Source organism: Panicum virgatum, chromosome 3N (assembly GCF_016808335.1).
Source record: "Panicum virgatum strain AP13 chromosome 3N, P.virgatum_v5, whole genome shotgun sequence".
Classification (NCBI taxonomy): Eukaryota; Viridiplantae; Streptophyta; class Magnoliopsida; order Poales; family Poaceae; genus Panicum; species Panicum virgatum.
The window spans coordinates 56,828,565-56,845,734 of record NC_053147.1 but is presented as its reverse complement, the minus strand read 5'-3'; the positions used below and the strand labels follow the sequence as shown (position 1 = coordinate 56,845,734).

Below are 17,170 nucleotides of genomic sequence, written 5' to 3'. Positions count from 1 at the left end.
GATGTATATATCCGCTAAATGGACATAGACTTTATCCTTTATCTAAAAAGATTGGAGCGAGTGGTATAGGACACTTAATTTTTTTAGCTTTTAATCCATTGTTATATAAAGAAGATTGATGGTGCCAATCAATCAGTTGTACCGCGAATTGCACCTATTGGAGGATGTCAATATCCACCGAGGCTCACATTTGTCTTAGCTAGCTGTGCGGCAGCCATGGAATCAGCAGGCAACATATGCTGGTTTTGCGGAATATGCTCCGCATGCTTGCGGGAGGTACATCTGCATGTGAGCTTAGATCATACTCCTCGTGTTTTTATTTACATGTCATGTTGTATTTGTTTTAATTGAAAAGTAGCTAATTTTGACCAAAATTTATATAACAAATAATACTATTACAATTTCAAATTTGTTTATTTCATTGAACCCACCAATGAAATATACTTTGATTTTGCAAATTTTGGGTAGTACGGTTGTTGCTATATTTTTCTATTGACTTTGTCAACATTAGCTAAGTTGGATTTAGAACACTACTGGAAGGTTTATCTGAAGTTTCCTAGGGAAATAGTATTTCTCTAGAGTTATTCACAAAGCCTAAAGAAATATCGATTTTCTTAGAAATCTAACTCGGTTTTTAGGGAAATATTGGATATTATGCTTTAGTCCGTGTAAATAAAAACGGAGGAAGGACTCCGTAAGATTCTGGCGAAGCCTTTCCTTCACACCAGAAGCTATTTAGGCTACAGATTGGTTGCCACTAGAGTGTTTAGGTCTTATGTTTCTTTTACTTCTTTTTTAGCCTATGTGCATCTCGCTAAGCAAAGGTTGTGTGTTATGACCTCAATGTAACAATTTCAGACATTTGAATCATATAAGTACCAGTATATCGCCTTGTTGATTTGTTGAAAGCCAAACCATGCTTTGCTACCACCGGGTGCAACTAGAATGCAGCCTTTTCAGCAAGGGGCATAATTAAATTCTATTATAAGCATCTACATCAGCATCGTTGACAAGATCTGACCAAAAAAAAAAAAGAATTGGCTGGGCATGAGCAATAATAGAGCCCACATCCTGCTGGACGTATCAATTCGATCCAATCCTAGTCACTGGCTGTGGTGGGTCCCACGCCAGCTCCCTCCTCCCAATCTCCATTCTCCTCATCACATATCCGGTCGCTGCTGATGAAGCTTCCAGAGTCACACCACAAGTAGTAGCCTGTATGACAGGGCTCCTACATATAGATAAAACATAGTCACAGGGCTGACACAGAGCTCAAGAACCAAAGCTGCGAAGGCTTCCAAACTTTTCATCCTTCCCGTTTGGTATGCTGCATGTCTTCAGATAACTTTTTGTTACCTTCCAAACTTTTCATCAGTGTTCCCGCTGTTTAATCGGGATCCTTGCTCGGCTTTCGAATTTCAGTCGGTTTCATGGTTGGGAAACTGTTTTACTTTTCGAATGTTCAGTTCTTTGGACCAGAAATGCACTCTGTCAAGTCAGAGTCCCATCTCCGATGCAAAGCGTTTTCCCTTTAGCTCTTCAGTTCAGAGTGGCTTTTTAGAGCACTGAAGGTCATGTCTGAATGACAAATCTCTCTGTTAACAGCTAATAATTTGTGTCTTGAACAGTCTTTGAGCTGTAAGCTTGTAGCTATGAATTCATACTTTCCTTTTGTTATTTTCAAATCCAGTGTACTTGGAGTCATGGTTTCAGCGTTTCTATCTAGCTCCTTTAGCTTCTAACAATTTCAGAGTTTTCCCTAAGACAAAAAGGCAGCTCCAGTGGATTGTTGCATTTTGACTTCATTTATTTGCCAACTACAAAGCGCACCTGACAAAGTTTCTTGAACCATCAGGCTTGGTGATCCTGCCGTCTTCGTGTCAATCCCCTGGTCCCTGTCAAGACGCCGAGATGTACCTGGTGAAGGACATTAGCGGCGCCATCGGCCTGATGGTGGTGGCGCTGGTGCTCCTGGGCACCTGGCCGGTGGTCCTGGCCGTGCTGGAACGCCGAGGCCGGCAGCCGCAGCACACCTTCCTGGACTTCTCCGTCACCAACTTCCTCGCCGCCGTGCTCATCGCCCTCACCTTCGGCCAGATCGGCCCCGACACGCCGGCGACGCCCAACTTCCTCACCCAGCTCACTCACTTTCAGGTGGCTGGCTTCCCATTCCAAGCAACCCTTGCACAACACTTGGCCACTTTCAGTGTTCAGTACATCGGACCTGAAGTCACTTTCAGTTTCGAAACTCTGAAACTCTGGTTTTGCCAGCAAAGAACTCTGGTTGTGCTAAGCAACTCGTGCAGTGAAAATAAAAATGTTGTGACCTTTCAGTTCAAACGATGCAGAATAACTGGCCTTCAGTCTTGTTCGCGACGGCCGGCGGCGTCACCCTCAGCCTCGGCACGTTGGCCACGCAGTACGGCTGGGCGTTCGTGGGTCTGTCGGTCACCGAGGTCATGGCGTCGAGCCTCAAGGTTGTCATAGGTAACTGCAACTCTGCAGGTGTAGCCTGAATTGTTCAGAACCTGAAGACATCCATCATCTCCCTGAAATTTCTCTTCCAGGGACAACTCTGAACTACTTTCTCGACGGTCGGATCAATAAGGCCGAGATCCTGTTCCCCGGTGTCGGGTGCTTTCTGATCGCGGCGATCCTCGGGTCACTCGTCCACTCCTCCAATGCTGCCGACAACCAGGAGAAGCTGGCAAAGTCCCTGGCCAATTACAGCAAAAACACTAGGTAGGACAGTTTTCTGCCACTTTCAGTCACTGCTGCAACTGTTGAAAAGTTTTGCCTAGGTTTATATACCACTGAAAAGTTTGAAGTTTTAGGCTTATATTTTATCTAATAGTTTTAGTGCGACAAGAGTATTATGGCGTTATTGCCAGTACTTTACCTGATTCTGAGCAAAGTGTATTTTCTGCAAACCTGCACAGGAACAGTACATATGAGGATCTCACGGAACAATTCCTTGAGAAAGGTAGCAGTTGGATCAATAAACCAACTTTTTTTTTCTCAATAAACCGAAATGATCTAGTATAGTTGTGTTGTGTTCATCTGATCCTTTTTCATTGCCAGAGGGACCAAAGGACCTTGAAGAAGCAAAGGTGGATGCACCAGAGGATACACACAAACTGGAGAACGTAGAGGCCGGAACTGCAGAGTTCCTGGTTCATCTCGAGGAGAAGAGGTCAATCAAAGTAGGTGCCATTTCTTTTTTCAGCATATTACGCTCATACCTATATTACTGAAACTTCAAATACTTTCTGATACATGTTGACAACAAAATGCTTAATTTTCTCCCAAAAGAACTGAATTTTGTTTGTTCTATCGAAGTTCAGTTTCTTTTGCCCCTGTTTTGTTGAATGATTGAAAATCCCTTCCACAGGTGCTGGGCTCCCACACGCTACTGGGCCTCGGCATCGTCGTCTTCGCGGGCGTCTTCTACGCCCTCTTCACGCCGGCGTTCAACCTGGCCACCAACGACCAGTGGCACACGCTCCCCGCCGGCGTGCCGCACCTGGTGGTGTACACGGCCTTCTTCTACTTCTCGCTCGCCTGCTTCGCCGTCAGCGTGGGCCTCAACGTGTGGTTCCTCTACCGCCCCATGGTCGGCGTGCCGAGGTCCACGGTGGCGGCGTACCTCCGCGACGGCGAGGGCAGGTGGCTGGCGCTGCTGGCCGGGCTGGTGTGCGGGCTCGGGAACGCCTTCACGTTCATGGCCGGGCAGGCGGCGGACTCCGTGCAGGCGCTGCCGCTGGTGAGCACGTTCTGGGGCGTGGTGCTGTTCGGCGAGTACCGGCGGTCGTCGCGGCGGACGTACACGCTGCTGGCGAGCATGCTGCTCATGTTCGCCGTCGCCATGGTCGTGCTCATGGCCTCCTCCAACCACCGGAGGCCGCCGCTCTGACCACCGCAATCGCCTGTCGGATGGAAGATTCAGATGCTCTGTTCATGTACGATGTAGGCTGCTCTGCTTCTGTGAAAGCTTGGTCATCGATAAACTGGGAATGGATGGATGATGGAGAATGAATGGGGATGGTGGTGGGGCCCAACACCACGGTTGAGTAAGGAGCTGACGTGGAGTTAAATGGCTAGTGCCACCACCATGTCAATGAAGTGTTTTTTTTAGGAAACAGGAGGGGAGTGATCCCTACTGGTTATATATTAAGTAAATAATATAGTTGTGAAAGTACGGAAAGCTTCAAGAAACAAAGAAATAAATAAAAAAGATAAGAGAGATTACAAAAGGTCGTCTATCCATTCTTTCATCAAATCTACAACTGAATTCATTGCTCTATGCAAAGCCAGAGAAAACTCTTTCTTGAAAGTATTTTGGCAGCCCTGCAAAGAAGGATGCTGATCTCGGAAGATGTGGTCATTCCTCATCCAAATACCTCAACAGCCAAGAATGATAACTTCCATTAAAAAAAGGAATATTCAGCTTCTATCTAAAATAAATGAACACTTCTGTGAAATTGTCGAAAGCAGGTATCGTGAGACCAATTGAGGCCCAGAATTGATTGGCAAAAGGGCAAAGCAGAAACAGGTGTTGTAGCGTTTCCATTGCGTTTTGATCGCAGAGCACACAGTCATGAGATTGTAGAACCATCCATTTTCTTCTCAACAAATCTCTATTACTGAGTCTGTCTTTTAGGAGTAACCAAACAAAAACCTTGTGTTTATGCTGGCAACAGTTCTTCCAAAGCCATCTGAAAGGTGGGGGGATTGCGGCAAAACCTGTCAGGTGTTTGTAAGCTTTGGAGCTCGAGAAAAAGGGCGTGCCCCAAATGTAGTTCCATGAATCATGATTGGGGGTACGATGGAGGCCATCCCATTTTTTACAGAGGAGCAGAAGTTGTGAGTATGCTTCTGAGGATAGGGGTAAGTGAAAAGTTGATCAAGGGAAGAGGAAAACAAAGCTCTTTCTACTAACAAATTATCCAATTTGGCAAATGAGAGGAGTTCCGGATTGGCTTGAGCACATATTTGACCTTCCCAAATATCCCACCAAAGTAAACATGTTCTTCCATCAGCTAAATTCTAGCTATACCTTTAAACTTGTCCAGCAGCTTTAAGTTGTCCTTCCACTAGAAAAAACCTTTTTTGATTGCACTTGGTAATTTGTCATTCTGACAAAGTTTTTCCCAAATTAGATGGACCCAGGGTATGTCTAGCCTGTTGAAAATTTTGTGGAGATTTTTTAGTAGGAGAGCCTATTCTGAGTGGTCAAGTTGATCACACCTAGACCACCCTGAGTTTTTGGCAAACAGACCATGTGCCAAGCAGCTTTGGGGGGTGATTTGGTATTTAAGTCAGCCCCTCTCCATAAGCAATGTTTTCTAAATTTATCAACATGCTTGATCACAGTTTTATGAAGCTTGAAAGTGCACATATAGAATGTTGGTAGGGCAGAAAAGACTGCATTAGTGAGCTGCAACCTGCCAGCTTGAGATAGAAAAATTGAAGTGCTTACCAATCTTCTCTCACATTTTGAAATAGGTGGCCAGAAATCAACAATCTTTGGTTTGTTTAGGTTGAGAGGGAGCCCCAGATAAGTAAAAGAAAGAGAGCCTAGGGTGCAACCAAAAGATTGAGCCAGGGTTAGAGAACTTTCTTGTTCCATTTTGATGGGCACTATCATTGACTTAGAGTAGTTGACTTTGAGGCTAGTGGAGAGGGAGAAAAGATTTAGGATGTTTCTGAGAGCAGCTAACTGATCATTTTTTTGCTTCCACAATTATCAAAGTATCATCAGCTTATTGGAGGATTAGAAAGTCTTGAGAGTGATTTAGTGGAATGGGTAAAGTGAGCAGGCCATTATCCTTTGCTTGATTTAAAGCTGACTAAAGCAAATCTGCAGCTAGCACAAAAAGAAGGGGTGATGGAGGATCACCTTGCCTAACCCCTTTTTTGCAGTGGAAGGTTTTACTAGGGACACTATTTAGCAAGACAGCAAAGGTACCACTAGATAAAATTGCTCTAGTCCATGATCTATAGCATAGCTTGATGCTCAACTTTGTCAAAAGCTTTCTCGAAGTCCAGCTTGAAAATGATTATTTCTTTCTTAGAATGATGACAGAGATGCAAGTATTCAAGGGTTATTTAAATATTTGCCATCTTCACGGATGGACTCCTTCAGTTTCCATCCTTAGAATGGCTCCTATAATTTTGCTATCGCAAAAGAGAGAACTCAACAGAACTGTCAATTTTGATGACATGGCGCGGGACAATAAATGACCCACATACCCCTTTCTTCTCCCTCCCTTCTTCCTTCTTGCTAAAAAATGGAGGAGCCTGTGTGGCTGCACCGCTGCAGGGCAGAGGGTGTGGATCGGTCACCCTCTTGGACCAGCCATGGGCGCGCACTGCATCGCCCCACCTCCACGCCACCATAGACAACAGATTCCACATGCTGGTCGCTAACCTCCTCGTGCTGCGCATGTGCACAGTCGTCGCTAGGCCACGTCGCAGCCGTCGAGTTTGTTCACGATGTCCGGGGCTCCTCAGGCCACAGGCTGTGGTAGCCGCTGCCTTCGCACTACTGGATGACCAGCTCGAGCGACAGATCTAGGCCATCATCGTGGTCCTCGTGATAGTTTGTGCAGAGGAACACCACCTGGCCCCCGGCCACCGGCCGCGACGACACCACGACAAGCTGACGCCGACCATGACCACAACCAAGCTCAGCCACCAGTCCACCACCGCCTCACCAAGTGGAGTGGCGGCTCCTTCCGCGACCTGCAAATCAGGAGCCCCGCTCCGACCCTCTACCTCACTTCTGCTGCCGCTCGGTGCCCGTTGAAGCGGGAGGTCGCCTCGCAGCACCACTTGGTGTGTTGCCTCCACAAAAACATCGCCCACCTCGAGGTCCGTCCATGTGTTGGGCGGTGCTCGCCGTTGCTAGTTCCATGGATGCAGGTGCAGTGCCAACAGACAGAACGGGCACCGGACAGAAACCGGTGCGAGCAATACAAGTCTAAGTCCTCCATTTTTTTAGCAGGAAGAGGATGAACGAAGGATAGCAAGAAGGAAGAACAGATTAAGAAGAAAGGGGTATGGAGGCCATTTTCCATCTCTAAACACGCTGGCTCGCTGATGTGGAGCGCCACATCGTCAAAATTGGCAATTTTGTTGAGTTCTCTATTTTGCGATGGCAAAAATGTAGGAGCCATTCTAAGGATGGCAACTGAAGGAGTGCCATTCGGGAAGATGGCAAAAATTTTAGATAACTCAGTATTCAAAAGCCCAAGCAACACAATCTTGAATGATTCTTGATTGGATAAAGCCATATTGATTCTTATGAATGAGATTCAGGATTACTGTCTGTAAACAATTAGCCAGTAATTTGGTGATCAACTTCACTGAAGTATTTAGTAAAGAAATAGGTCTGAAATCTGATGGACGTGAAGCCCCATTTACTTTTGGGATAAGAGTAATGTAAGATTCATTGATGCTTTGCAAACAATTATTTCCTTCATAAAAGGCCATACAGAGCTCATAGAAGTCAAATTTAATAATTGGCCATGCCTTCTTGATGAAGCCAGTGTTAAAACCATCCGGCCCTGGAGATTTGTCAGTGGGTAGGTTTTGAACAACATGATCAATTTCCTCAGGAGTAAACGGTTCTTCCAAAAAGGCAAGTTGATCAGAATTTGATAAGAGCTCATCTAAGTTCAGATGCATCCCTTGAAACTCTGATGTGCTAAGTCTATCTTTAAATACCTCCCACAAAATAGCTGCCTTATCAGAGTGTGATGACTTGAGATTACCATCACTATCCTATAAAGCTCTGATAAGGTTTTTTTCTACTTCAAAAGGGCGGCCTGGTGCAAGTGGTAGTGCTTGCCGCCTGTGAACCGAGAGGTCACAGGTTCGAGCGGTGGCCTCTACACATTGCATGGTGTGTGGGAAAGACCTCCCACTAATAATCTCCCCCAGACCCCGCACAGTGCGGGAGCCTACGGCACTGAGTACATCCTTTTTTTAAGGTTTTTTCTACTTCACATTGTTGCAGCGGCATGAAAAAATGTAGTGCCTTCATCAACAAATTTAATCCATTTGATGGTTCCTCTTTGCTTCCAATAAATCCTTTGTTGCCTGAGATGACTGAGTAATTTGTCTTGCAAAACATGTTTGAAATTCGATTCAATGATTGTGAGGTGTCTGTGCATTTCCAACATATGAAGTAACCAAAGAACAAGCTTGACATTGTCAATATTGCTTTTCAGACTGATGTGTGTGGGTATGAGAGTGTCCAACTGTTGGAAGTGAAAAACCAATCTAAGCGTTCTAGCAGTAGTTCGAATTGTTTATTTGACCAAGTACATTGTCTTCCTAGCAGGGGCAGTTCCACCAATCCTAGTGCACTGATAGCTTCGTTGAACATGACCATTTGAGTAATATCACCACCTGGTTTGTTACGGTTAGCTGGGCATCTCATCAAATTAAAGTCACCTACTAGATGCCAATCCACTTCCTCTGGCTTTGAAATGTTCTTCATCTAGTCCACAAAGTTATGTTTAACCTCATCAGTACATGGGCCATAAACATTAGTTAAGAGCCATTCAGAATTGCTATGAAGAGAACGAAAATCCACATAGATTGAAAAGGAATTATGAAATGCAAGATGCCCCTCAAATAAAGCTGACTTCCGTATAGTGGTGATCCCACCTGTGGCCCCAACCTAGGGTAAGAACTCAAACACATCAAAGGCAGGTGGGCAAATTTTTTTGATGTACTGGATATCGAAAGTCTCCCTTTTGGTTTCCTGTAGGCAAATAATGTCACATCCACTTTCCACAATCTTATCTCTGACAGAATCCCATTTATTCACAGAGTTAATACCCCTAATATTCCAACATAAAGTTTTCCAATGTTTTATATTTCTGATGTGAGCCTTAAAGAAAACAGTGATGAAGAAAAGGAGTAACACATGATTAACGTGAGTACTAGGGGCACGCTTGAAATTCCAAGAGTCAGAACCATAATCATTATTACATTAAGGATGAGCAAAAGGTGACAGTAAACATCCTGTCCAAAAACAGATGCAGACCACCAAAGACACCACCTCCCTTCATTTCTTAGATTTTTTCTTCTCGGGCTTGGATGCGTCATCACTTTTGTCTTGTAGCTTCCTAGGTTTCTTCCCACCAAGAGCAGAAACCTTCTTTTTCTTACTGAGAACTTCCTCAGTTATATTTCCAGGGTCAATTTTGCAGAACGTAGAGCCTAGATTCTTGATCACCGAGACAGAGATGTTTGGAGGCTTGGCAGAGCAAGCAATGCAGTCCAACACATGCTTTGGTATAGCTGACAATAGAATCAATTGTGTTTCTGCTTCTGTCACTCCAGCATAGCAGTACGAGATATCCATCCACTCAAAATCAGCTATAAAACCATTCATGGTAGAAGGAGAAGCCTTACGACTCAAGGCATCAGCCACCACATTTGCTTTGCCTGGCATGTACTGAATATTCAGATCATAATCCTTGATCAACTCCAACCACCTTCTTTGCCTCAAATTCAGATCCTTTTGAGTGAAAATGTACTTCAAACTCTTATGATTAGTGAAAATGTCACATGACTCCCCATATAAATAGTGCCTCCAAATCTTAAGTGCAAAAACAACCGCAACAAGCTCTAAATCATGAGTGGGGTAGTTTTGCTCATGTGTCTTCAATTACCTTGATGCATATGCAATTACCTTTCCATCTTGCATAAAAACACAACCAAGTCCTACGCGAGAAGCATCTGAATAAACAGTGAAACATTTACTGGGCTCAGGGAGGGTAAGAATAGGAGCAGCCACCAATTTCTCTTTCAACATTTGAAAGCAATGCTCACACTCTTGAGTCCAAACGAACTTGACGTTCTTCTGAGTCAGCTTTGTTATAGGCTTAGCAATGATAGAGAAATCCTTTACAAAGCGCCGATAATAACTTGCCATGCCCAAAAAACTCCTGACTTCCTTGACATTCGTTGGCCTTTCCCATTCCACTATAGTAGAAACCTTGCCTGGGTCAACAGAGATGCCATGTTTATTAATCACATGTCATAGAAAACCAACTTCTGAAAGCCAGAACTCACACTTCTTGAACTTAGCATAGAATTTATGACTCCTTAGAGTCTCTAGAACTCTCCTCAAATGGTCCTCATGCTCTGCTTCAGTTTTGGAGAAGATAAGTATATCATCAATAAACAACACAACAAACTCCTCCAATCCCTGAAGCATATTATTCATCGTCTCCATGAAGTATGGGGGCGCATTAGTGAGTCCAAAGGACATAACTCTGAACTCATAATGGCCATACATGGTGGAAAAGACTGTCTTCTCAATGTCCTCCTCTCGAATGGGAATTTGATTATACCCAGACTAAAGATCAACCTTGGAAAATACTCTAGCCCCTTTCAATCGCTCAAACAACACCTCAATATGGGGTAGTGGGTACTTGTTCTTGATTGTCATAGCATTCAAGCCACGATAGTCAATACACATACGCCAACTACCATCCTTCTTCTTAGTAAATAGCATAGGGGCCCACCATGGTGACACTCCGCCGAATTAATTTCTTCGACAACAAATCATTCAACTGCTTTCTCAACTCCTCTTGAAAAGGACGGGACAAACAGTATGGGGCAATAGATACAGGACGAGTGCCAGGTATAAGGTCAATACGAAACTCCACTTCACGCTTGGGTGGCATTCCTGGTAACACATCAGGGAAGACATCAGGATAGTCTCACACTACCGGAATTTTCTTAATATTCAATGGCTTGATGGGCGTTTCAACTAAGCTCCAAAGAAAGCCTGTCTTTATGGGGCGACGGCTAGGAAAGAGACACGCCATCACCAGTACAGAAAAACTGGGTGGATTAGCTTGAAAAGTTATGGTCTGTCCTGATGACGCCTCAAGTGTAACAGTTTTCCAAAAACAAGAGATAACAGCTCTATAGCGATGTAGCCAATCCATGCCAAGAATAACATAAAAAACCGGTAAGGGGATCACCATTAAATTAGCTACAAAGTCATCTCCACCTATAGAAACAGTGCAACCCGAGCACACCACTGAACTAGATATCAAGCCCTCGGGAGAACTAACATGAATTGACTCAGAAATTTGCTGGCTAGCAATATTGGCCCTTCTTGCAAAATCAAGTGAAATAAACGAGAAGGTAGCACCCGAGTCAAATAAGACATGATAATCATGTGACTCAACATTAAGAGTACCTGAAACCACATCTTGGCGATCAGAGTAGAGACTGTAGGCATAGTGTAAACTCCAGTAGGTGCAGTCGAACTAGAACCTCCTGCCGCATACTAAGGGAGCTGAGCTGTAGGAGCAGGCGGAGCGGGTAACTGTAAAGGAGCATGTGGTGTAGGAAGCTGAGGTGGGGGCCAATAGTAACCCGGTGGAGGATAGTAGTACTGAGGGCACAGAGAATATGGAGCTGGGGGACTGGCCATCATCGGAAGAGTCTTTTATGTGTATACCATTACGAAAGTTTACGGTTACGCACATACCATTAAAAAGTTTGGAGATACCTGTATACCATCGCGTGAATTTTCTTTTACTTGTGTGCAATTCCGTCCACCTTTCGTTAGAACTTAACAGTTTGTTTGTCCTGACAGGTGGGACCTATGTATGGAATTGACCATCTTGCCCCTACCTCTCTGGTGCGACACGAACAGAGCATCCCGAGCGCTTTCTTCTCTTCTTCTCTCTAGAACCCTAAGCTCGCTGACGCCACTGATCCGGATCAGCAGGACGCCGCCGGTCGGATCTGCAGGGCACCGCCGCTGCGGGCCGCCGCCGTCGTGGGCACAGAGCCGCTGCCGCGGATGAAGGGTGCCAGCACGGCCCCTGCAAGCCGCGTGCACAGGGCACCGACGCGAAGGGTGCCAGCGCGGGCCGCCGCCGTCGCGCGCATGTCACCGACGCGAGTCGCTTCATGTCCTTTTCTTTTTGCCTCATGCGACTAGCAGCAGCATTGCACGGTCTTTTTTTTCCCTCATGCGCTTAACAGCAGCATGGTCATGATCATTGTTTTTTGTCTCTTTTTTTGTTGTCTCATGCGCCTAGCAGCAGCATGGTCACGGTCCTTTTTTTTTTGGCCTCAAGCGCCTAGCAGCCGCATGACACGGGTCTCTTTTATTTCTCGGGTCTGTTCACCCCACGAGGCAACACAGGGTAAAATGATCTTTGTATATCTCCGTTAGTCACCGTTAGGCACTATTCCATCCAAAATAGTACACAGGTAAAAAAAAGTTCACGCGATGGTACACACGTATCTTCGAACTTTTTAATGGTATGTGCGTAACCGTGAACTTTCGTAATGGTATACACGTAAAATACTCTCATCTGAACTGTGCCACGAGGAGCACCAATTGTAGGAGCCGAACCCCTAGAACTGGCAACTGAAGTGGATTCAGAAGAAGAAGAACCTGAACGTTGCCACTTGATGATACAATTTGGGTTTCTCTTGCAAACCACGCTAATGTGCCCCTCCTTGCCACAAGTGTTGACCTTGTCCTGGAACAGGATGCATGAATGAGGAGTTCCCACCATACTGCCCCGAAAAAGACCGAGCCCCTGATTGCTTGAACTTGGAAGGCTGCTGAGACGGTTGGTTTTCCTTAGACTTCTTGAAAGAGGGTTGTTGCGAGGGCTCTCCTCCCTCCTAGTGAACCCTCTTATGTTCACCGCATGTGTTACTCGAATTTCCATTACGCCTCTACTGGAGCATCGTAAGCTGAAACTGAGTCTCCATACCCCTAGCCTCCTCAACTGTTGTGATATAAGTGGTAGGAGGATTTCTTCCCATCACCTCCCTGTATCGAGCATTAAGTCCTATGAAGAACTTCTGAGCCTTCTCACGCTCGTCACTTGCCACACTAGGCACAAAGCGAACAATATTGCTGAAATCCCTCTCATACTCATCCGCTGTCTTGTGCTCCTGCTCAATGTGGTTCAATGCATCATTCATCTTGTCCCTAAAGGAGTCAGGATAATACTTAGCCCTGAACTGTGCCAAGAAAACCTCCCAAGTGATAGCACGTCGAGCAGGAGTCCATGCATCACATACTCCTACCCACCAAATATCAGCCTGGCCCGTCAACTGGTGAGGAATAAACAGGACCATCTCCTCAGCAGTCATCCTACATGCAGCCATGATCTTCTCCATCTTGCGCAGCCAATCAGCAGCATCAGTAGGCGTTCCTGAGCCATCAAATGTATCCAAGCACATAGACATCCATCTAGGAAACGTCAATGCCTGAACCGGGACATTTGCACCACCACCAACAGGAGCTCCAGCAGCAACTGAGTGTTCCTCCCCCCTTCAACCTCTTCATTGCCTTGGTTCACTTGTTCATTGTTAAACTACTGGTTAACATCACCTCTACCATGACCACGTCCTCTACCACGACCTCTCCCACGCACAGCGTTGCGTGCACTCCTTTGTGGCGGCATAGTTCTAATAATTTGGAAAGATAATGAGGATACAATTAACAACATGTTAACATAGATGGAATAAGCACATAAACAAAATAGATAGTGGAAAACAAAATGCAGAAAATGCCCATGCAACCCAGCCTATTGTGTATAAGTGTGTCAAATTTTAATTGTTGGTCTAAATCAAGTTTCACAAATGTTTAGCCTTAAACAATCTAACAAGGAAATATAATCTGGCTCTGATACAAACTGTAACGCCCCAAGTATCGACTTACCTGGAGGTTACTACTAAGGACATTAAATTGCACTAAGTATAAAAAATTTAGTAAATTTCGGCAGAGTCTGCTCTGTAAATTCTAACATTCACGGGCTCACAAGTCATATAATAGCAAGATGATATAAATAAATATTATCAAGAACTCCACAACTAACATGACCAAATGAATTTAAGCAGCAACCAAACAACCACACGACAGTCCTCGATATCAAAAGAATAATTCAGCCTAGAGATTTGTTTAATGAATCGCAAAAAGTGTGCATACTCATCATAAAGTGGCTACTCCCATCCCATGCAAACTTGATCAGCGAGTACCTAAAAGCCAAATAAATACAAGAGTGAGTAAAAATACTCAGCAAGCACAACTCAGAACCAGAAGAACGACTGCAAGTATATGAACAACGGAGATTCTATAACCAATGAAATAATAGTTTCTGTCTGAAACGGACGTCACCTGAAACTTCCTTTGCATTTACCGGTAAAGCCGAATAAATGGGGCCAGCACTTATTCACAGGAACCTGAACATAAGAACCAAATTGCACAACCGGTGTTTATACAAACCTCCGGCACTTGAATGATATGAAAGGCAACACACGAATCTTGAACATTTGACAGAACTAGAAAATTATGACATGATTCTTAAAGGAATTGACATATAAAATAAAGACATTGAGTAAACTTCGCCCAAGGGCAGCAAGAAAGCCACAAACATAATCACACATCAAGAGGTTCGTCGTTGCACTTGCCTTAACCTTATCGGGAATCCGACGCCACACGCTTGCGACTATAATTTATCAAACTTGTGGAATAAACCACCCTTAAGAACTAGTTCATATCGACCCAAAGCCTATATACTCGAAGAAATTCCGAACTAAATGCCTAAACCATTAACTCTCGCAATTTCTGAAAATTCGATTAATTCTCTGAGTTACTCGCTGTTTGGCCCATAACTTTTGATTCTCTTAACCAAATGTAGTAAATAAATACATTTTGAACATCTACAGAAAATTTCCTACAACTTTAGTTACAGCGCGTAGGGGAAATTCGGCCTCTAAATAAGTCAAAACTATAAAAACAGTTTCTGCGCACAGATTTTCTAAATGGAACAGCAGCACAGTTTCATTGATATCTCCTAAACCGCTAATCCAAATTGAACGAAACTAGCGCCATTGGAAAGATATCGACGAAAGGTACAACTTTCATCATTGGGCCGACTTGAAATTCCTTGTCAATTAATTCCAGAAATTCGTCGAAGAAATCAGCCTAATTCATTTGACATAACCACAATCGAATTGTCAGTTTATTGGATCCCTACCCAACAACCCGTGCGTCCATGTTTTAACCAGAGGCGGACGAGCTTAGGAGTAATTAAATAATTCCTAACCTTTTTCCCCACGGATTCAATAGCAGCAGCGCTAATCCTCCTTCTTGTTCTCTCTCCCTTGCCTTGCGTCAGCAAGAGCCGCCAGCACCAATCTCCCTGTGTCCCCATTGCTTGATCCAACAGCAGCAACGGTAGATGGAGGAAGAGTCCGTGTGGAACAGGTGGAAGGAGGTGGCGGCAAAAGGGATGAGAGGAGGCGGCGCTGGAATTGTAATCGGGAAAAAAAACAGCGTGATGGAGCTAGACCAGAAACAAATAGAAAACCTAAGTCACATCCAACGGTCTAGATTGATCGACTAGCCATCAACTCACTCGTTATCCAATCGTGGCATGTGAGTAGTAAAACGGATTCATTTCGACGAGCTCTACGCATCCACGGTGTCCGATCGTTCATCCGACCAACGATTCAAATAGTCAAATTTAGTCAACTCCCTAATCGTCCTCCATTTGAAGTTAAAAAAAAACTAAATAATTGGGATATTACAAATCTCCCACCTACCACCTTCAGTTATCACATTTATTGTTAAAACCTCATCTTTCGAAATTAAGAGAGCGATAGAGAGATATGATTGGATTGCTCCTCAACATTCATCACACGTTATTGAGAAAATTTGATCGATTGATTGATCGAGGAGAGAGAGAGAGAGTTTGGTGTCCTCACCCTATAAGATTATTCTGATGAGCATAGTTGGCTACTGCACACATCATTGCTGGTCCTCACCATCATGGACGTGTTTATCTGCATGACAGAGAATTGATGAGAACATACGCTTGCAAATTTGTTAGTGAGTGGATTTCTCATTGCATTCATATGAGCAGGTGAGACGATTGTATGGTTGACTTGCAAAAATGCTGAATTTCATTGAGACGAGGGAAACAATTCTGATCTTTTACGGAAAGCTGAAAATAACGGGATTTGCTCGCTTAGAAGTCGAGGGGTTCCCATTTCCATTCCTTTGCCAAAGACCCTAACGACAGCTTGAACTACCTCTTTATCTCATTGATCCGAAAAGCATGGATTATAGGCGAGTCATGATTTTAGGTTGTTGGATTAATATAATACATATACGATCCAATAGTGTGCCAAAATCTGGCCAAGCCATCCCTTTTCATTCTCATAGCAAGTGAGTGCAGAGGGTCCTCTAGTTGTAAATAAAGACAATTTTCAATTTGTTTTGTTAAAGTGAATTCTATGCTGGTATTTCGGAGCATTTTTGACCGGATATGCATAAATATTTGCTAGCAAGTCCAGATTCCTTGTGCATGTCCTGGCTTGTACTTAAAATGTGACAATGCTGGACCTTGAACGAGTAGCATCTATAGTTTTAAGTGACCATGTCATCATCAGCTTCACTTGTTCATAGCTTGAACGATGATGAGTCTATATAAATATAGTGCCCCATCACCCTATTCCGGCAAAACCAGAGCAAGCAGTGGCGGATCTAGAAATAATTAAAAGAGGGGCTGATTTCTCCTTCCTCCTTCCCTTTCTTCTTTTGCCCCTTCTCCCTCCTTTCTTCTCAAGAATGGAGGAGGGGCTCAAGGGGGGCTCCATTGGTTTTTTGGGTCTAGGGAGGGGGGGGGGCTTGAGCCCCCTAGACCCGGTGCTGGATCCGCCCCTGAGAGCAAGGAGTGGTGGTAGTTGGCGTGCACACTCAACTACTCTCAATTGCACTGAACCAGAGGAAATTTGATTTGAATTATATATGTATGTACGAAAACCTTAATTAGCATGTGGCCGGACCTTCTTAATTTAATTTTTTGGCTGCATGAATTATGATATCACCATTGCTCGGATATACTAGTAGTTATGATTTGGTTGGGACATTGATTCTGGATAACACATACAAATGTTTAAACTTTGTACAGAAGAGGTACTAGTATAGTGATATGGTACAAAATGTTGTTTAGTTAGAAGGTCTCTTTTCCTTTACAAACTCTCTTAATGTGCCTCTAGTTTGTTTAACATCTCCAATTGATGATTCTGGATTTTCTCACATCCATCACCTTCTTTTTTTTTTGGGAACCTCACATCCATCACCTTCAGTTAT

The 17,170-nt window shown here is 44.2% G+C and overlaps 2 protein-coding genes and 1 long non-coding RNA gene across 4 annotated transcripts; 1 reads left to right on the top strand and 2 right to left on the bottom strand.

Annotated features, from left to right (window-relative positions):
* The first annotated feature begins 1,166 nt into the window (after nucleotides 1–1,166).
* LOC120666276 (ureide permease 4-like) lies at nucleotides 1,167–4,195 on the top strand. Of its 2 annotated transcripts, none has more exons than XM_039946097.1 (7): nucleotides 1,167–1,322; nucleotides 1,856–2,154; nucleotides 2,349–2,487; nucleotides 2,568–2,742; nucleotides 2,946–2,983; nucleotides 3,082–3,203; nucleotides 3,392–4,195. In XM_039946097.1, exons 2-7 carry the CDS (start codon nucleotides 1,912–1,914, stop codon nucleotides 3,911–3,913), a joined length of 1,239 nt encoding a protein of 412 aa, XP_039802031.1. In that variant the 5' UTR covers nucleotides 1,167–1,322; nucleotides 1,856–1,911; the 3' UTR covers nucleotides 3,914–4,195. The 2 variants fall into 2 exon arrangements, with proteins under 2 accessions (XP_039802031.1, XP_039802030.1); XM_039946096.1 differs by having other exon boundaries at nucleotides 1,168–1,322; nucleotides 2,940–2,983.
* An 8,543-nt stretch (nucleotides 4,196–12,738) lies between these two features.
* On the bottom strand, nucleotides 12,739–13,257 carry LOC120667923. The gene has a single exon (XM_039947905.1). The coding sequence runs from the start codon at nucleotides 13,255–13,257 to the stop codon at nucleotides 12,739–12,741; it is 519 nt and encodes a 172-aa protein (XP_039803839.1).
* Nucleotides 13,258–14,315: 1,058 nt separating this feature from the next.
* On the bottom strand, nucleotides 14,316–15,285 carry LOC120663440. The gene is made up of 2 exons (XR_005670506.1): nucleotides 15,120–15,285; nucleotides 14,316–14,998 (listed from the first exon to the last, which is right to left on the bottom strand). It is a non-coding gene; the product is annotated as an uncharacterized LOC120663440 (long non-coding RNA).
* Between the last annotated feature and the right edge of the window lie 1,885 nt (nucleotides 15,286–17,170).